Source organism: Trachurus japonicus, chromosome 16 (assembly GCF_045865225.1).
Source record: "Trachurus japonicus isolate A0001 chromosome 16, Traja_1.0".
NCBI classification, from domain to species: domain Eukaryota; kingdom Metazoa; phylum Chordata; class Actinopteri; order Carangiformes; family Carangidae; genus Trachurus; species Trachurus japonicus.
This window is the reverse complement of record NC_140922.1, coordinates 18,564,731-18,586,593: the sequence shown is the minus strand read 5'-3', so window position 1 is coordinate 18,586,593 and position 21,863 is coordinate 18,564,731. Positions and strand designations below refer to the sequence as shown.

The following is a 21,863-nucleotide window of genomic DNA, read 5'->3' as shown; positions in this document are numbered from 1 at the left end:
GCCAAGGGATGCGCGTGAATGTGGTGACGTAGGGACGAGGACCAATAGATCCATGACGAGGGCGGGGGCTGCTAACTCCATCGGCTGACAAGACGTTATGGTGCGTTCAAGGCAACTCGTACTTGTGTTTTTCCGACCTGTGAAGTCGTACCAGTTCGATCTGGTACGAGTTCACGGGTCGGAAGTTACGAGTGGCCGTTATAGTGCACTTTCACAGGTAAAACAGGTCGGAAAAACACGAGTGGGTTGCCTGGAACGCTACGAAGTCGTAAGTCGTGACTTGAAGCTGTAATTTACGGTTTCAAAAGCCTGCCTGGAACGCAGCATTAGCCAAAACGACCGGATCGCTTACTTCTGCTTTAAATGAATAAGTAATTGCTGGAAAAATCAACCCCTATGACAGATGAAGGTGGCCTGTGTCAATGTGGACGTTAATCAGTCTCACAAACACAAAGTGTAGGTTAATAATGCGAGTTTCCACTGCAGTAATCAAGGCTTGTTTGCTTTCGGTTTCCACCCCAACATGTTCACACAGAGTCTTCCCCAACAAACCCAAAGTCTTTCAGACTGCAGGGCACAAACAGCTTGGCCGTCATCCAAAGATAAGCCAGCAGAAACCGACAGTGCCACTATCAGAGGGAACTTGTGCTAAGACCTTCCTCTGCAGCCGCAAATATAAGATCCTTACTCCCAGATCCTATCCTGCCCTTGATACAAGATGTAAGTGAAGAGAAACTAATCCCACTGATTATCATTGTAAATGCTTTCCTACCAGTTACTTCACAGTACAAGGGTGCATACATGGGGCTCATTAGACATGATTAGACATGTTCAATTGAATCTCATCACTCAATACTGCACATTTGTTCTCTTTACACTGGACAAATTGTGCTTCCAACGCAGCTCACATCCACCAGTCGGCTGTCGAGAGGATTGAATCTCAAGTGAGACCGCAAACACGGCGCACAGTTACCAAGAGTGCAATGAATTCTGATAGATTTGCTAACAAATCCCTCGTCGCCTGGTCCCGAAACCTAACTTCAGACAAGAATAAGAGGCGTGTTTGAAGAGGGAAGGTGTCAGCTGCGGGGACAGAGCTGTTTGGAGAGGTCTGTTTACCGAGACGAATTGTTTGAATCATAAGGCGAAGGAAAGCTGACCCCGCCTGAAGGAATATGCAGAGCTGTTGTTGCGTGCGAGACATTGATGTAGCACCCGTTCGTTGGGAGAGGAGCAGCGGAAGATGAAGGGGGGTGGGACGTCTCAGAAAACCACCCAGCTGTCAGTGAAGAAAAACCACAGCAGATAGCTGCAGCACTAATGACCCGTAACCTGCTATAAACCCATACAGTATCAGGTTTGTCAACGAAGAATTATGACTTCTAATATATTTAAATCCCCACTTAACTCTAATGCGAGTCAGAATTACAGAAAACAGCTATTTGGAGTATTCAAGAATCCATTTATAATTCCCGTCCTCCATCTCTGTGATTTTAATCTGTTAAACATAATTGTACAAGGTAAGCCTTGAAATCTGAGGTTTAAGGTTCATTCTTGAGCTTTGAGACAGAACATTCCACCATTCAGTAACTTTTCCATCCATCCATTTATGTTTTTTTAGTTTTCTGTTCTATTCTTCACTAGTGCCTAATGTGTAGAAATGCGTTGATTATAATTTGGCGGCCGACTGTCGTTTGAAAAAGAACATTTTGTACATTCTGTCTCTGAAAGACAAAGTTGACTCCCTCTGCACTCTCTGCATACATCTGTGTGACTGCAGCGCTGCTATGGCTACCAGTAGTCCGCATATAAAACTCCTCTTCAGCATGTGTGCATAAACACAACGACAACAAAAAAACCCATCACGACTCCACACTCGGTCCTCATAATGGACCACAGGGACAAAATTACAGGCAATGACTCTTGATTGTGTCCCGTCTCACCCCACACATCCCGCTGTCCCTCCATTTCCACCAATATGGTAATCACACAGTTGAACTGCCCCAGAAAAGGACTCGCATCTAATGGCTTTCGGTATCTTTCAGTGTGGTGCCACTCTCTTGGAAAGACAAAGGGAAGGACAGAGGACTGATAGATCAAGGCACATTAGAGCTAGAGTCAAAATAAATTTGCTCCATTATGAGGTCTGCCGAGGAGGAGGCAAACTGAGCCAGAAGCATTAGCTGGAATCACGAGTCACGACAGCAGGGATCCTTTATTTTAAAGCATATCAGTGTTCAGTCTCACCAGGCAGCTGATGAATACTTGTCAGAGGGAGACCGCATCAATCTCCCATTTATGTCTGAGTTAATGTAATGTACTGTATCTATTCTTGAGTTGATGATTTGAAGATTTATATGAAAAATTAGCAAAGACCTCCAGTTTTCCAGTACTGGTATCTTGGAGAAAAGTGCAGCACGAACTGCTATGAATGTTTTCACGACTGCTTTTGGATCCATTACAGTTAATTTGATGACAATAAGCACTTGTGATGAAGGAAACAGGTGGGACAGAATGGGGTGGCAGATGCTCCGTCTCCTGGGTGACATGTTGCTTGTTCACATCCCCAAGGTTGAATCTTGTTAGTGTTGTGGTGGAGATCCTCTTGGTGAAGCACTGAGTTGTGCTGCATTCACGTGGAATCAGGCAGATGGACGACAGCCGCTGGACGGAACGGGAAAATCAAACAAGTGGTCCGATGGAAGGGCAAAAGGGTATACATGACAATATGTTGCTATGGTGATGTATTGCGTACATATTCTTGTGTTTAACTTAAGGTTATTTTCATAGCTATATAAAACTCTGATTTCTATAGATATTGTACTGTATTGCAAACTGAAAATTATGTTAAATTCCCTCTAAAACGTCACATCCGGTTGTGAATACTATGACGGTAAAAAAGTTAAAATATTTTATCTTTGGATGGCATCGCCACTCACCATTGCCGTCAACAGTATTCTCTGCCAGCCTCTCCCAAGTTTACCTTCCTTCTCTCGTCCACAAAAATGACATCCGGTCTGCCGTCTACCTGATTCCATGTGAATGCAGCATTAGTCTTTTGGGGTGAAGTCCTGATCTGCTTTGCCCTCTCCACCAGCAGCTGATCTGGCACAGATGTTCCCCAGTCAGGAACTGGTGCTTAAATACAGGCGCTCTTCCCTGAGAGAAAGTTCTGCTTAGTGTTCCTCTGATATTATAAGGTAGTGATATTCTTTTTTTTATTGTTTTATTATCATTAATTGGTGTCGCCCAGTGTTTTGCTGTTGTTCCTTCACCAATTATGAACAAAATCTCTTATTTATTTATTATTTAAACCCTGTTTCTCTGTCTCACTTCTGTTTTGCCCGTTCTCCTACTTTCATTATTACTTCCCTGTGCCCCTAGACAGTATGGGGGATGTGACAGTTGAGTAAGTGTGTAGGAAATGTGTTTGGAGCGGGACATCAGCACAGTCTTTGAACTCTGAATGTTAGACTCAGTGGAAATAACAAAACAGCAGCTGCTGAGAGTTGGACCGTTTCATGTGCGAGTCAGGAAGCAGAGCCATGAGTTTCAAAGAAGAGGCCACCATGCGTAGTGATTGTTGTTTTCACAGTCAGGAAATGGGAGGTTTGATACGTGAAAACCGGCTTCAACGAGGATTATCAATAAACTGCCAAAGTGTCAAAGACTAATCAGCCAATCAACACCATCACACACATTAATCTAATCAGAGACAAAAAAAGAAAATGCACACTGTCCAGACATGATTAGAGAGGCTCCAGACTTTGAGCGCTACACACGTCAATCTAATTGCAGCAATCTAATTTGCCACTCTGGGAGAGCGTGGCGTGTCAGTGCAGCAGCCCTGTCTGATATGACAGCCTCTCAGATGAGATTACACACCGCACACAGTGTTATTGAACCCCTCGCCTCCTCCATCTCCCAAAAGCCGCTCTCTTGCATTGATCAACAGACGCGCGAGCGCAGTAGGAGAGGGGGGAATCATACATCTGATGGTCTGTCATCGCACAAAACCAGATTGGAGATGACAGCTAAAGCTAGAGGTTCTGATTAGGCAGTTGATAAAGACACTCAGTCGCTGCACCATGGCAACAATTCAGCCAGTCGTGAGCACATCAAACTTAAACCCAGAAAGTAAACAAATAGAAAAAAAAGAGCCTAGAATATCCTCAGTGATCAATAAAACCCTCTTTGCAGGAGGAGAGAGCAGGATGGAAAATGCATGAATTTTTTTCATCTCAGGTTTTTACGTGTAACCTTGATAGAAATCCACCTTGCAAGGCTAATCTCTGATTTCTTCCAGAGATAAAAAAAAAAAAGAAAAAAAAAAAGGTGTTGCTTCCCATCCCATCTACCGGAGTTTATCTCCGCTGAATGGAGCTTTCTAGCTCACTAGTTGTGCACTGAAAAATGCACAGCCCAACCAATTTAGGGAAGCTATAATAACCTGTTGACAAAGAGCACCCGTCAGATGGAGAAATTAAACCAGCCATCTTGAAAGAGCAGCCGCTCCGCATCATTTGTGCAGCCCAGCAGGCATTTAACGGTAGAGGAGGAACCTGGGGTTAGTGAGGTGAGGGAGCACATCTACACTTTATGTTCATGTGTGTGTGTGTTTCTTTTGTACATAGGGATTCATCTGGGGGACAGAGGGAGACCACAGCTTGCAGAGTTCTATATAACAAAGACAATTTTAATCAAGGAAAGGACATGAACTGCTCCACGTTTTTTAATCAATCTGTATAAAGTCCACTTGTATGTACAGGAAGGTACCGCTGCTTGCTCACCTGCAATTTCACACTCAATTACAGCAGCAATGCAAACTTTCTAACAACATTTCCTAGAGGAATTGGGAGTTAGACAACTTCAAACACTTACTCAATATCAATTTCTGTTTCAGCGCATCACCCCGTCCCTCTGTTTATTTCAGTGTCACCCTCTTCTGTTTCCAGGATGCCAGAGGCACCCCCCCACCCCCCTGCCCCCCTGGTCTTTTACCACCTCTGAAGTGTGGCCCAGACTAACAGGCTCTGTGTTAAAGTTCCTCCATCGCTTCCGGCAGAATCCAACAACAGCAGGAATTTATTTCATGCAATTTTACTTATTCATTATGCCCTCACTTTCCTCTTTCCTTTTACTCAGCACAAGAGTTTCCACAGAGAACCTGAACCACCTTGCAGTGATATGCTGTGGGGGCATGGCAATGAAACTGGAGAAAAGCCCCCCTGTATTTACCCCATGCAGGATGCAGAGAAGAAGAAGAGTGAGGTGAAAAGTTAAAGTCGATACGGTATCTGAGCTGGAGAGAAACAAAAGTCAACCTGCCCTGCTGCAGCCAGGTCGAACGGTTCAAGCTATGATTCTCACAACGGGAACAAAAAAAAAGGGAAGATTTGTGTTGTGTGAGCTGCCAGCAGGAGAAGGAGCGGGGACAACAGAGAGACATTCAGACAGAGTGTGCTGTGAAACGTAAACACAGCTGGGTGTTTTTCACGCGCAACAAAAGGCAATATCAGAAGAGTTAGTGGCGAATGATGAATGAGCACAGAGACAGAAACAAAAATGTTCCTGGCATATGGAGGTCTGAGGGGAATTTAAACTGGGGGATTGTCATTGAGAAGACTGGAAGTCTGATGAGTCACAGCGGACTGCTTCAGAGATGATGAATGGAAAGATGGGCGGACGTGTTCGCACTTCCTGGAGGAGTTATTGTGAGACTCGGCAGCTTAGTGAAATATTAAGGCTGATACTGGCGACAGGCTGCAATGAGGAAAGGCACAAAAAAAACTGTATATTAATAGTTCCTAAAACAAGTGAATGAAGCAAAATCTGTTCCCCTAATGCTACTGCAAGCTTAAAAGCTTGGCAGGAGTGTGATTAAAACTGCTAAACACTGATTACTACACACCAAGCAGCATGTCTCAGGTTGCAGAGACGTCATCGTCACAGCGACTCCGGCTCGACGTCACTGCAGACTGATGGGTGATCGCAGATTACATAAACACACGCTTCAAGGATCCTCGCAGCAACCAATGCCGAGACAGTTTGGAGCCTCATCTGAATGCAGCCAAATGTGACCCCCGCCCTTTGCATCCATTAGCCTGCGATTGAATCGTTACAGTAGAATAGACAACCCCTCATAATCCCCCCTGCTTCGTCATACATTTTTTGCTACCAGTTTTTCATCATCTTGGCTATAATCCCTGCGCTGAGGCTTGATGATGTGCTCGTGCCCGCTGAGAGAGGACTTGTTCTAATCCGGAACGGGGGGGGGGGAGAGCAGAAATTTTGCGGTGCTGATAACAAAAGATGGCTTCACTTTGATGTCCTGTCTGCCTGTCACCCACTGTAAAATGACTCTCTCCCTCAGCTGATGATGGCATGGACTGCAGAAATGCAGTAGCAAATCGTCTCAATGCCTGCAATACACAAGAAATCGCTTTACATTAAGTGACATCATCACTAAGGAAAAGCTGATCCCAGATACAGTGAAACAGTGAAAAAGTTGGTGGAGGTCATGAACTCTGTTTCTTTCTCTCAGACCTACAGTAGAAATGTTTCCTCCTGATTCCGACGCAGCCGTGGTTTCAGAAGCCCGTCTCCGTCTCCGCCTGCTTGCTCTGAGCCCACTTCGGGTTTTCTCTGTGATCTCCAGGTAGTTGTCGTTGCTTCGTTCCCGGTAGATGCAGAGCTGTGCAGCCAGGACCATCATTACTTGCAGCGGGACACAACCTGCTCTGACAGCAAATTCGCCCCCAGAGTGTATTATCAGAGGTTTGCTGTCAAGCTCCTCATCCCCCTGCTCCTTAAATGCTCCAGCAGCACTTAGGGTGAAATATTTCCTCCCTTCTTCTCTTCTCAAAGTTTAACCGAGTTCATTGAGTGAACTTAACCAACTTATCCTGACTAAAAGTTGATGACAGCACAAGTGCGTAGTCTGATTTTTGTTGCTCAGTTTGTGTTTTCTGAATACTTCGAAATCATTATTTATAGTGCTGCAGTACAAATGTTTCCAGCAGCTTTACTTCACATAAAAAATTAAGATAATCTTATTTTTGTGAATAAATATGCTTATATAATTCACATCCTGATTGTTTTTTGACTCATTTGGTCAAAACTGTGATTACACAACAAAAGAATAATAAACTAGTTAAAATTCAATTTATTTTCCTTCTGTGATAAGACCTTTTACATCCATTGATTCCGAATGACGATTACAGAGCTGGTGATTTGATAGGTGTGTACACCCCGTAATACCTGTGTGGGTGGGCACTAACACTACATACAGTAACATCACTTCAAATAATATGAGTGTTATTTTGGGGGGGGGGGGGTCAATATGATCAACCACAAAGCATCTTTACTTTACTTTAACGCTGCTTCGATGGCCTCCTACAGTATCTACACTGAATGAACACAGCATTACAGTAGGTGCCCATGACGGAGTCCATGCGGACATAACATGAACAAGAAGGGACATGTTGCATGGACACCCGCCAGCTAAACAGATTAGATGGTATAACTTGATGCGGTAATGAGTCTTTGCAAATGTTAAATGAGACAAGCAGCTGAAACAACTCATGGCAAATAGCTGTCACTATGGAGACGTGTTAACAAATAAATCTGTATCAGCAGCATTGGCCTGCTATACAGTGTGCACGTATCCAACTTGGAGCAATCCTGGCTCTCCGTCTCCACAGGATTCAGCCACTCTGAGGCTCCGGCTGGAAAGTATTTTGAACACAAAAGAGTCAAGAAGAAATTGTTTTCAAGAATTGAAGACAGTTGCTGAAACAAATCAATTCCTATGTCACATAGTAACATATAAATATACTAAAATATAGCTACTGTATGGACTTTTGACAAAATATTTGTTGAAATATTTGTTCAAATTAAAATACTGATATATTTTTTCCTCGGACTTCATTATTCTTAGGTACGTAGCCCTGCTATGCACAGTCTTAATGACACCACAGTATGTGTTAATCATACCGACCCCCGCTGCAGCTTCATATTTCCAGGATGATAAAACGTTTTACCCCCAACAATTATGATGATACATGTGACACGTCCAGACAGCAGCTCCAGCCTGTGGCCTTATTGGCTCCAGAACAAATAGGCCTTATTGAATGGAGGGTTGGGGATGTGCTCCGCAGACGGGGGAGGGACCAGATCCCGATTTGTCACCTGCCGCTGGTTGCTATGGAGACGGATGATTTCCACTGCACCATGATGGAGCCCATGGGATGTGGGAATGGATGGGATAGAAATGGGAGGTGGGCGGATGGCGCCAACCCTTCACTCGGGGTGCGACTTTAATGTGACAGTGGGTGATGGGCACTATTTGCGTAGCCCCTCGTTTAACCTAAATGATCGGGGAGGATGCCGCTCCCTCCCCTGTTCTCTCCAACCTTCACGGTGCCCTCTTCAATACCAGGCGCCGGGCCCGCCGGGAGGTGGCTGCCTAATATGTGGGTGGAGAGACGAGGAAGCATTTGTCAGTGGAAGTGTTTGCCTGCTGAATGTTTTTAATACAAATATTTTTTAGAAAACAAAAAGAGGAGGAGGTGCTCAAGGTTGAATCTCAGTCAGTCTAACGGGCAATATGCCTGTTTGTTTGTGCGCATGCATGTCTGAGTCCCTTACGAGTCCCCTCGAAGCATTGTTGTCTTTGCCAATGTGCTGTCTCAGCAGATATCTTCAAAAGCTTTGAGACTGTTTGTAAAAGATCATAACAATATTAATGATGCCTGTGAAAACTGGTGAAAATCCTTCACCACCTTGAGGGGCTCCAAGTGTCCTGAAGACCCCCAATTGCTCTATAAAAAAATCTATCTCGCCTTTCAACTGCTCCTCCAGCCAGAGACGACTAAATAATAAATACCCAGGGCTTCATCATTCGGACCATCGATCGCAGCTAAATCAAGTTTTCAAAGCGTCTCCTCCCTCCTCCTCTGTTCTCCATCATGTAAGAGCACCTGGCAGCGCTTTACACCATCTGAAGAGCCCTTGGGATCCTTTAATAAACGCCGCTGGTTTAAAAATGGTCCCCAGGCATGACCTGTGAGAAAAGGTGAGGGGTTCACCCTGTATTGCTAAGAGTAGCTCATTTTGCATTCCAGGACAATTCTCAGCAAAACCCAGTGTGACCTCATGCTCTTTAATCACACCTCTTGGGATGAGGAGGGAAAAGAGAAGGAAGAAAGAAATAATAGTGGGGGGATGGAACAAAGAAGGAAGCAGATCATATGAATATAAGATAAAAGCAGACAAACTAGAACGTTTTTTGGTTTTTTTTGATTAGTGTAGCAGAAAGCTGGATAGTAACTGAATAGCTGCACGGGGCCAATCCTGTTAACAGCAATTGGACATCTATTGTTGATGAAAAACCTCTGGGGTGAGGGAGGGGCGGCTGTGACATCTAATGTGATGTTCTCGCTTTTTTAATTACAATCCTCCTTGTCCCCAGCATCTGTTGGACTATGGTTTTGGCTTGGCATTTAATGCACCGCGTGCTACAGTTACTGACCCACATACTTTACGTAGGCACGAGAGCAGTGACGTTCACAGAGGGATGAATGTCTATTTAATCCTCCACTGAGGCTCTGGGACTGGTCCGTTTCTCCAGCAACTGGAGAAAGTGATACAGCACATGAGGGCTCAGGGGAAGAAATGAGGTAAATATGCGCAAAAGCGCTTATTATCTGAAATAGTATAAAGACACCAACTCTGAAATTCTTGACAAAGCATGTGACTGACCAGAACTGTTGCTGTTCACTTGGCTCTGTTTCACACGTATCACTGTTGGTCTAATTGAACCAAAAGTTGGCACCAACTGTCTAATCATTTTTGTATCGTTGTTAAAAAAAAGTCAGTTGGCATGCATCTTTCTTGCCAAGAGTTACAAAGCAATGCTAAATACATTATGAAGCTACCACCAAACTGTTAGCTTAGCATCAAGAGTGAAAGCAGATGGAACCAAACTCCAGCTTGGCTCTGTCCAAAAGCGGCAAAATCTGCCTGCGAGCATCTAGGCGCACTAATTAACACGTTCTGTTCTCATTTGCATGACAAGCAAAGTGCAAAAATGACATGTGGTTTTACGAGGTTATGTGATGGATTATTTCTTGGATGGGCACAGCGATTTCCTGAAGGCACAGATGAGACGCAACATGCTCATTAGTGAGGTATAGGAGTGCTGGAGGACAGGTTTGTGCTTTGTCTAAGCTAGGTAGCTGCTGGCTGTAGCTACATGTTTGACATAGAAATGTGAGAGTGTTATTCTTCACATTTACCTTTTGTAAAGAAAGCTGATGTTCCAATGCCAAAATCTCACATTATTAATGTAAAGGTAACAGTATGCAACGTTTCCATATCTAGCAGCTATTACACTTTCATTTGTGAAGCGTCACTTGTTTGAGTTGAAGGTGACACTAATTTCATCATCTTCAATCAATTCTGAAATCACTCCTTAACATTATTATTGTCTGATGTTGCGGTGATTCAGTGATTTCAAAGCCCATGGTGGTTCATATCACAGATAAATGGACCTTGTTCTGCTTTTCACCTTATTTTTCGTAGGCGCAGAGAAACGACAAAGGAGTTTGTGACTGTGAGAGTTTTGTGTCACTCACTCTGAAAGCTTCATGCCAAAACCACCTACTTTACAGGCGGTTAGCACAGGAGGACTATTAATCCTCCCACTTCTCCTTTGTAGCCCAAAGGGAAAAAGAAATACACCTCAGGTCTGAAGGACTTGAGTTGACTTGAGGGACCCATTCACAAGGTTTTTTTTTCTCTCCACACTGGTAACGGAAGGGACAAGAAGAGTTATGTATCTTAGAGACTTTTCAAGAGTCACACATCCTCCTCCTTCTCAGCAGAGTCCTGCTGACTTGTCTTTCTATTCAGATCAGAGAAAACAACTTTGCTTATAGGGCTCGGATGATGAAACATTAATAATATAAACAATCTGTCCAGCCTGATTTGCTTCCAGCAGCACAGTGGTGGATGGTAATATTTACTGAAGAATAACACACAATAGCAGGATAACTAAACCAACATTATGTCATTATCTCACAATAGTGACTCAGAACCAACAGATCAAAACATCCACAAACTGCCCAGCTTTGCTCAGATCAGGATAAACATCTTCTGCTTGAGAATGTGTATTTTTTACATTCAGTACCATATAAATACCTCTGCAGGATGGATGGCGTCCTTTTTGTGTTAAACATTGTTTAAATTCGAGGCTGAGGGCTTCACTGGGTCCTGCTCTGAGATAAGCTGGTGATACAGAACCATCACAACTGACACTTTTAGTTAATGCTCTCCTCCATAAAAGTAGGTCACGAGAGCTCTGGGAGCCAAACATTGAAAATAATTCACTGCACTGAGAGCTTTGGTTTGCCAGTCTTACACAGTTAACAAGTGTCCCAAAATGACTCTGCGTCACTTTTCCCACACTCTCTTCAATCTGTTTATGTGAATGTGTTCATTCATATGGGAGGTAAGTCTTCTTCTCCTAATATCATCACCTCTTCCTTTGTTCACAGCTAGCTGACTCTTCCTCCAAACAGGGCATTTCCTCCTCACCCTGTCACACCACCCTGCTCATCATCTGACGCCATGTGAACTGATCCCTGATGACAAAAGACCTCCTTATGATCTGTCTGACAGGAAACCTTTCAGTGGAGGCACAAACGAAAAGAAAGGATAGAAAGAGAGATATTTCACAGAGCACAGAGATGACTGGTTGAAATAAAAACAAAAACAACAGCCACTACTGTGATCATGTGCTGTATAAGTGCAGCTGCTGAATTCTAGGTTAATACCTTTCATCTCCATGGATTTCATTTTTAAAGCTGCTCAGATGATCAGTATTTTCATAACAATGTATCAGATGACAATGTGAAAGGCAGTTGCCTGCAGTGATGAACCTACAGAGAATTAGCACTTGAATTCAGAGCTCCAGGAGCTTTATTGTGGGTTTTTCTTTTTTTTCTTTTTTCATCTCATTGTTTTAAAGGTTGAATATGTAGAATATTTATTAAAAGCTATATTTTTTCAAAAATAATACATCCATGGGGCCTTTAGAGGGGTACAGAATGAAAGTATTGCTTTTCCATAAAAAAAAATTTTTTAGTCTGAATTATTATTTTTAATATTTTTGACGGGCTCGACAATGACTTTCTGTCAACGTTCTGTTTACATTCGTACCTGCCTGTAGCCGACATGTGGCTCAGTTCTCCGCTGTTTTCCTGCCTCCTCCCGGTCGGATGCGTTTGTTTCCAACCAAGCCTTTTTAATAATCAATCGGTGGATGAATGGATTATCATATACTTGTTTGGATGGGTGTATTTGTGTAGTCTTATCTGTCATAAACACGTTTATCGTCGCGGACTTTCGGTGCCACGGAGCTCCTTTTTTTTTTCTTTTTTTCCAACTTGACGAGAGCAGTGACAGCGGAGGCTCTGAGGCTCTGAGCAGCAGCGGTGTGGAAGCAGAGAGCCTCCACTCTCCCTGTAACACGCTACAAGTCATTTATTATGCTGTTAATGACGGTAAAAATGAAACATAAGGTAAATATCCTGCTTAGCTCTCCTCCTCTGTCCTCTGATCAGAGCGGAGTCCCTAGCAACGGCCCGTTTTACTTAGCAACGGTCTGGCAATCGACTGCTGGAATTCTTTTTCTGTTGTTTTTCTTGTAATTCTACATAGTCAACCTTTAATGTCCAGCTGGTAAATGTACTGCTTTGGTTCGTCTCATTGCACTCACAGCGTCGTTCCTGGCCACAGCAGGCATCTGTTTCCAGCCAAAAACTTATACAAAAAGACACACTGTACACTACCTGCACAGCACCAGACAGCAGACAGGCGCTGTTAGAGCCCGGCAGGTGAACATAGTGCAGCACTGAGCTGCTGAAGAGCTGGAAACTTCACGGCTGGAGTTAACAGAGATCAAAACAGAGCTTAAAGATAATGAACACACAAATTAATCGTGATAAACCACCTGAGTGTCCATACAGTAGTTAAAGCAGAAGTAAGCCATCTGGTCGTTTTGGCTAACTTCCTGTCAGCGGATGGAGTTTGCAGTCCCCGCCCTCGTCCCTACATCACCACATTCACGCGCATCGTCCTCAGTCAATGCAACTGCCACCTTGGCATGCACACACAGAGAGGACCGCCCCTTTATGCCGTTCTCTCTCCTCATTGGATAAAGGTTGTAGGATACAAGGAAAGTTTTCTCCTCGGCTCAGAGCAGAGCAGAGTGACAGACAGACCCGTGTTTCGGACCAAACACTCTATATAAGTGATTGCTGTCGGAAGATATAACTATTTAAGACTTATATTAACACAAACATTCCGCTTACTTCTGCTTTAATCGCAATTATTCGCAAATTAACCAAACATTTTTATATTTGTGCCTTTATTTGTGCCAATGTATGTTGAAGGAATATTTTTCAAATGTTGCATAAAGCAATTATTGCAAATAATTGCAAATTATCTTGGTCTTGTCAAAAGACACATTAAGCAGGACTTTGTAGCTGAACTTACTGAACTGATTCATTAAAGGTGACCGATTTAAACTCTGGGTCGGGCCACAGCCGATTATAACAGTGTGTTATTTGTGCATCAAAAAAGTGGCACCAACAGGAATTTGCATTAATGCGTTAGCATCACATTAACTTTGACAATGCTAATTTAAATTCCTGAGGTTACAAGAAACACAAGTATAAAAGTATGATGCTGCTGCATAAATAGTTTTTTTTTACTACTTTGCTAAATTAAGTTAAATGTGACGATACATCAGCGTGGCAACAAGTCTAGACATAAAACCCTCTTTATAGAAATAATTTAAAACAGAACACTTAGTGGATATTGTTCTATAAAATCTCAGACGCACTAAAAACCCTAAACTTGCAGCAATACAACAAAACCATGGCAGTTTTAATGCCAGCACACACCCCCTGCTTAGAGATTTATCAGTGCTGAGAGTCAGCAGCAGCACACAAGACATCCCACAGATCATCCAATTGACCTTCCCCAGTGATTTATGTCAGTCACGGTGAAAACTGCTGATAATATCAGCACCAAATACTGAGAGCTAATCCCTAAAGTTATTTACTCATGTAAATATAGAAGAATAAATCCCGAACTATGCGGAGACGAACTCCATCTGGGTCACCATCGATTTCACCTCTAAACTTAAATATGAATATATTGATGAAAACAAAACTCTGCATGAACCTGGCAAGTTGACAAATAGACAATGCATTAGCATTCATCTGCAAACAGTGTAAACAAAACATTTTTTGTATATTTTTCGTGAGAAAGATTAGCTTCTCCAACACAGGGATCAACATGTCATTAATAAGTAAAATTCAACTTCAGTTCCACTCTCCAGAATAACAGCATTCACCCTCCTTCACATCCACACAGGACTAACACTCAGGTACTGAGAACTCATATCATGTTGTGACTGGTGACAACTGTTCCTCTGTGGCACTGAGTTCATCTATTTCCATAATTCTTTCTATTAATATTAATGAGGAATCTATAAAGGCAGATGAAACAAATGGTACAAATGTTTTCATCAGTCACAATGAACCAGTATTTGACCTTGATCCCATCACCTTGCTCTCCTTCGTGTCATGGTGCTCCAGATTTAATATTAGACATAAAGTATTCTAATGAAATCAAAGGAACAGAAAGAGAGAAAAGCTTTTGTCACACATGATTTATATTTCACCTTTCAGCAACCCAGTAATTTATCTGTGAGATATATTAAGGCTTTACTGTGGCAGCTTTTGAAAATATGCTAATACAATGCTTACCAATCCAAAAATGTTTGTTATTCTTGAGGGGGAAAACACTAATGCTCATATTTTAACTTTCTCATGAAATGTTCTCAATGTACGAACCCCCACACAATCTTACACAGAATAGTGTAAATAGCCCAGTTTTCTCTTTCTAATTGCCCTAAGCCAAAGAAACTTTTTCTAAGCTCTAAATACATTGTGTATTTTAAATGACAAAGGGAAAATATGAGGAAAAAGTGTATCAGAACCAACTCTGGTTTAGAGGAAAGAGCAAAGAGAGAGCTGCTTTCAGCCTTGAGGGTCATGACAAAGGAAGGAGGAGAGGGATTACAGTAAAAATAGAAAGGAATGGGGGGTTGAGAGACAGACTCAAAGGAAGATTATAGTAAAGTGAAAGTGTGCCAGAGAAGCTGTGTGAGGAGGAAAACGGCTCACTCTGCCTTTCTGTGGTTTTGGCTTGTGCCGTTTTTGTTTTTTGTTTTTTTTTCTTCAGTGTAGTGCAGCAGGGATGTTCTGGTGACTCTCAGCATATTGACAAGCTTCTGATGACAACTATAACTGTAGATCCAATCTCGCCACATCTCTGTTTACTCTGGGGATTAAATTAAAGAACATAGCATCCAATTTCATACCTGGCTTCCCGCACCACTCTTCACAATGTGACATTTACTCGCAAGCATGATGCCCTTTCTCTCCTCCTCTCCCTGACGCTCTCCCTCTCTCTCTCTCTCTCTGTCTCCCTCTCTCTCTCTCACTACTTTTAGATAACGCACTGTGTAGCAAACAAGGAGAGCAGGAAAATGATTCTTGATTTGCGCAAAATGGAAATATATTTGTTGTATGGAATTAACCATATTGAGTTGAAGGAAGCCGCTCTCCTCCCCCACTGATGGGAGCCTGAACCATTTCTCTGCTGCGCTGCCAGAGACGAATAGCATTTTCTTTCTCAGGTTTTATTGTTTGCATATCGGTCAGATCTGCATTAAGATGCATATAGCTGAATCGCATGTATAAAGATGGCAATTAGCTGCCAGGAGTCGAGGACTGCACTATCCATTATGGGAAACCTTTGGCCCAGACAGCAGAATTATTTGAAAAGTGTGGCCTCAATACAAGACATCTGCTGTGGAAAAAAACAACACTTTCTGTTACAAATTGATTCATAACACAAATGCATGCAAGCTAAAAAAACAAAACAAAAAAAACTATACTGCAGAAGCTTTTTCTAAGGCCGAGCAGCATTCAAATGAAACCAAATCAACCTATCCTCTGGGATAATGGGTTGGAAAAGCTTTACCACATCACAAAGCAATCTTTTTGAAGGTCCTACATTGTAGAAAGTGAAGATTTGATATCTTTTCTGATTATAAATCATCTTGTGGAATTATCAAAGTGCGCAATCCACAGTCAAAATGCACATTAAAAATGCCCCTATTCAAAAATAGTGTCTTATAATGAGCCGTCAAGAGTTTGTAACTTTGTGATGTCACAACAAAACAGTCACAACCCAACACAACACCGCCTACTTGGACCTATCGTAGAGTCTGGCAGGACGTGATCACTCAGAAAACAGACAGGCCAATCAGGTGGAGACTTTTGAGTCTGTCTTCTGATTGGCTGACTTTCCTGTTGTTGCTAAGGCTTAGGAGAGAAACCACAGAAAGTAGACACAAAACTGTAATTCTGTAATCAAATCCATATACACCATATACTGTATATCCTTATGGATAATAACACTACGAATAGGACCTTTAATATTGACATTGATTCACATAACTTCACACAAGGTACAGTAACTATGTTCTATCTGCAGGGCCCAAATAAATTAGTGGTGTGTGTAGCTAGGAAACGTACGTGTGCAAAGCCAAACCTCACACCAGGGCTTAAATACTGTATGTGGATACACAAAATAAAAATTCTCTTACAAGCTAAGGAAACGCTCATCACTGCAGACCCTTCTGCACAGCTAAAGCCTCCTCCTCAGTAACAAGACACAGGAGCTCTTCCTATCATCACTCTACATCACAGAGTTAATGAAAGAATGTAAACACAATTACTGTGAGGAACATAATTAAAGCGTGACATGGCCCGTTCATGTACAATGCCTCCGTCAGGTGTCATGGCGTTAATATCAACAACTGGAATCTCGACACTGAGCCATAAATCAAAACCTTCACTCAACGGGACAACAGCCATTAACCTTGCAGTCATTGATAAATCCAGCTTTAGTGGACCACACCACAGCTAAAATAACTGTGCTGGATCGGTAAGTAATATGCAGTGATTGTTTGCTTAAAACATAACTATTTGATGAGACGATATCAAGGCTCATTATGAGTTTGTTTGGAGTTGACTTTCTGCCCTCCAGCAGGTAGATAATGCTTCATGCGGCCTTAACACAAATAAATCACTACAACCGACTCCATCACCATCTCCATCATCCCCCAAGTTTAATATTGACAACAGTACAGTCCATTAGCTTCCAGTGTCCTTGACTGTTATTCCCTCCTAAGGATGCCTTACATCACAAGTGGTGTGAAGAGAAAATGACTTGACAACTCCTCTCGAGACACTACCTGAGGTAAAACCAACAGATCTTTAAATAATTCTGGCCTTGAAATCTAACACCTATCGCATGATTTAAGCGCGGTGCTTCAAAAGGACTCCTCTTTGCTATGAACTCAACCACCTCAGGGGAACAGCAGCAGCAAAGACAACGCAAACTATTGCAAGGGAGCTTGCATCATCGCCTTAATAATCCCAAATCCCGATAGATGTGGTGGACCTCAGGTGTGGAAGACAGTACCAAGTGGCACAGTACCATCCAAGCCTTATTAAGGGCTGATCCGCCTTTTATGAAGGGCTTTATTGTGGGTTTTTTCCCTCTGGCTCAGCAGTGTGAAGTGACTGATATGCTCCGCTGTAGAAGACCTGAGGACCCCTCCGGATCTGGCTCCAATTAGAGGCCGCTGGAAACTGTGACACCCCTGGCAGGATGGGAGCTTTTCTGCGCTGAGAGGTATGACAGATGCGGCGACAAAAGCTCACTGAGGCGCAACAGGTGCTACCTGTTACCTGTCACCTAACGAACTCCAAACTCATGAAGAACAGAAGTTTAAGATTCGGTTTCATTACAGTCTGTTTTCAGTGGGGTTTGTGTGCAGAACAGTTTGTCTCTGATTCTACTTTCTGGTGTTTGTTTCCTTACAACTGAGAATCCATTACTATTAGACTTGAGTGATGTAAACACTAGTTTCCTGAAAAAAAAAAATCCATGCACAAAAACAATTAAAAACAAAAACAAGACTATCTGCAGAGTACAATAATTTAGTTTGGATTTATCTTTAGATTTTTCATTAACAAATCAATCACTCAATCTGTCAAACATCAGTAAATGAGTAAGAATGCCAATCACACCCCAGGGTAGCAGCGCCTGTGCTGTTTGTTCAGTTTCTTTTATTTGTTGCCTGAGCCACAGCGCGAACACTGAAGCTATACAGTTTAGCCAAAAAAAAAGCTGACATTTGAGAAGAAAGAACCAATTATATATATTATTTTGCCTTATTTTCCCTCTTAAATGATTCAATGATTTAAATGCTTGAACAACTATTTGATATCAAAATACTTGAATGCCAAAAGGCAACAGGGCCAAATGGGGCAAAACAAGCTCCAAATTAAAAAAAGAAAATGGCACAAAGGGTAATACACAGATCATTTATAATTTAGAAAAAATATAAATTACACTGGCTGCAAGTAGGTCACAATATGCAGCTACAGTAACAACACTCCTGTCCAACATATTGCTTCCTTATTGCTACTCTCCGGATGAAAACAGCAGCTTTATACACAACTGTCTCAAATGTCTAATTATGAGAAAATCCCGTCTGTTTCCGAAGTAACAAGCAAACCAACATCCTTCCATTCACCTTGAAGGAAGGTGCTTCTTTAATGTCAGTTTGCTCCTCAGTCTCACGTCAGACTCCGTGTCTCAAATATTCACGAGCTGCAACTCACACATAAAACCTTGTTTTTCAGTCTTTTGTTTTTCCACGTCCTTGTATTTAGTGAATGTCTAGCAAATGTTTGTCAGAGTTTGTTGAAAATGCTGCAGTAGTCCAATGCTGTCAAACTAAAAACGGTTGATGCCATTAAGTTCAGGTGCCTGCCTATATAATAAAGGAATTACTGTATATTGTTCTATATAAAATTCTTATTGTTAAGTTTCACACCATAGAGGCTGGTGGAGCTGGAAGAGAGAAAATCAATCTGAAATTGCACTTGTTCTTGCACTTTACACCATGAAAATAAAAAAAATATCTGTCTGCAAGCTCACCGTTTTGTTTTAGTCTGCCTCGGTGGAGTGCTGTGGATGAAACTTGACAGAAAAAACAAGGCCAACAGGTCTTAAAAATAACGCTGGGGATGACCTTGCTGGCATCGTGGGCCTTAAGCAAAATGCTGACACTCACCAAACATGTTTCCAATATGCCCGTTTCTCGTCAAAGGCCGCAGCTCATTCTTGCCCCAGGCGAAGTTCTTGTAGTTGTCCCAGGCAAACTTCATCATCTGCAACACAGACAGAGGGCAGACGCACCGGTCACTGGACTGACAGCACAACACACCTCCATACCCAGATGTAATTAAATTGGTATGGCTCAAAGCAAAGGGAATGATAGCTTATTGATCAAGACAGGATTAAGGACAAGCATGCAATTATCACACAGAAACAATAAGATGGACATTTCCCCTGCAGCTCCTCCTCCTAAATTAAAGATGGAATGATTTCACGGGATGAAAAGCACGTTTAATGGATAAGAACACATCTTAAAGAAGAAAGGTTTTTTTTTAAACATTGATGCTCTGCACTCCTCCTCCCTCACTGCTAAGAAAAGTGATCTGGACGTGATAGAAAAAGAAGAAGAAAACCATCTTTGACACAATAAAACAGCTAGGAAAGTGCAGGATGAAGCTGCAAAGTCCAAAGTTGAGTGATGCATATCTGCACTCGACACAGCAACAAAGTTACAGTTTACTTAGCAGCATATGAGAGGAAGTTGGGTCATAATCAAATACATTTAACACAAATTAGAAAACTTTTTGGGCATAATTTTCAATTTGGTTGTAAACAAACATCATCTGGAGGAAGCAGGTCCCCTACAGCACCATAGCATTATATGAGCAGCTTGAGAATAACATTATATACTAATTTACATATAAACATTATTAACTATAATTATCCTAAGATGCTCCCCCCCATCTAGCACTCTCAGTGGAAGGAGGACTTCAGTAAAGCCACAGCACTTTCTCTGTCTTTCTATGGCTTGGTTCTGTGTGTACTGTAAAATCAACTGAAGACATTTATAGTGGTGAACTTAGTTGTTACATATACATGCAGAGGAAAATCGGTTTCCAATCACATTATCAAGGTGTTTTAGTCGGATCTGGAGAGTCCAGTCTTTTAGTTGGACTAACGTACTTAAACTGTCCAGTTATGGACAGATTAATGTTATAATTTGTTGTTTTTTTAGTGTCATGTTAACGTACTGTGCTGTAGTAAAGTAGAAGTTGCCAATGGACGACACAGTCAGCAGACAACATGACCATTCTTGTTTTTTCTATTCTATTCTTCAGTGAAGTACTGTAGCTGTGATGGCAAAGACAACAACTTCCACAATCTCATGCTCTTTCATGACATCATCAAAATACAAGTGAAGAGACACCTTGCAGCCAATGTTAATATTTACATTTTACTTTTTTTTTTTTAATTCTGCTTTTTATGTCTGTGTCCTGACAGGACAGCTGGAGAAAGACAGGAAATGGGGAGAGAGAGGGGGGGAATGACATGCAGCAAAGAGCTGCCATGTGAAATCAAACCTGGGGCCGCTGCAGTGAGGACTCAAGCCTTTGTTTATGGGGCGCCTACTCTACCAAGTGAGCTACAGTATAAGACGCCCTTATGTCAATAATTAAGGCACTTAAACCTCATGGTAATCCTGGAGCAAACTCCATGACTGTAGAATATTCTGTCTGTAGAATATTGCAGCTGATCTGGATGTTTCAGTCTGGGCCAAAAGTGGAGGATGAACCAACAGAGTCATCGCCCCTTGTTGTGCAAATGAGCTTCGATTGCTACACTACATACTGTACGTACAGTGCACTTGTTGACTCTTTGGCCTTTTCATCTGCACTGACATTTCTCACATTTGACAATGGAGCGCATACAATAGTCACATCGGCCGCGCTTCCTTGTGACCCTGCTGCTTTCAATCCTTTGGCAGCCATGCAGGCAGCTCCATTTCTTTTAAAGGCAATGAGAAATAGAGATGCACATACAACACAACAAGCTTCAACAATGACATGTTCAATGAATTCTGTTGTTTTCAGAAAAATAAAACACCGGTGCCCTCCATGCAATCTGCCAGAAGATGAACAGAGATTTCCCTCCCAGTTTCTTTCACTGTGGATTTCTCAGTAACTTGATGTCATCTCTATTATCAATACTGTGTGAGAGTCCTGGCTCTGCAGGGGTGGGCCCAGATAAGCCCCTGAGAAACAGACAACATGAATCCGATTACCTCTGACAAGGCCTCCAGCTGACAATCCTGACAAACCGAAAAAAGCTCATTAAAGACACCTCGAAGAATACACACACACACACACACACACTTCCATAAAAGACTCTTTGTTTAAATAAACAATCAATGCACTTCAAGTTCTCATAAACAGGGCGCTGCGATCCGATTACATGTGAATTATGTGTCATTGAAGTATTCTGAAGCTACTGTGCCAGTTACGTTTGTGATTTGGCATTTGTGCTGCACCACATATTAAAGCACTATGTACTGGAAAACATCTGGAGATCAGGAGAGAAAACAATCTGCATCAGGGTCGTCTTTGTTGTTTGCTTTTGTTGTTTTTCTCCTTTATCTGGAGTATGGCATCAAATCTAAGAATGCAGAATTTCAAACGGGCCTTTTATCCATTTACCCAAACAAATACTAACCACGTATGCAGAGGTAATCTCACAGAGTGTGAAAA

The 21,863-nt window shown here is 42.2% G+C and overlaps 1 protein-coding gene across 2 annotated transcripts in view; it reads right to left on the bottom strand.

Moving 5' to 3' along the window:
* Nucleotides 1-21,863, bottom strand: part of LOC146972313 (mannosyl-oligosaccharide 1,2-alpha-mannosidase IA) — a 187,957-nt gene that overhangs the window by 88,380 nt on the left and 77,714 nt on the right. For both annotated transcript variants that reach the window (XM_085802367.1, XM_085802366.1), the window contains exon 2: nt 19,295-19,391. In XM_085802367.1, coding sequence (XP_085658493.1) covers nt 19,295-19,391 — 97 coding nt within the window. The remainder of the gene's footprint in view (nt 1-19,294; nt 19,392-21,863) is intronic.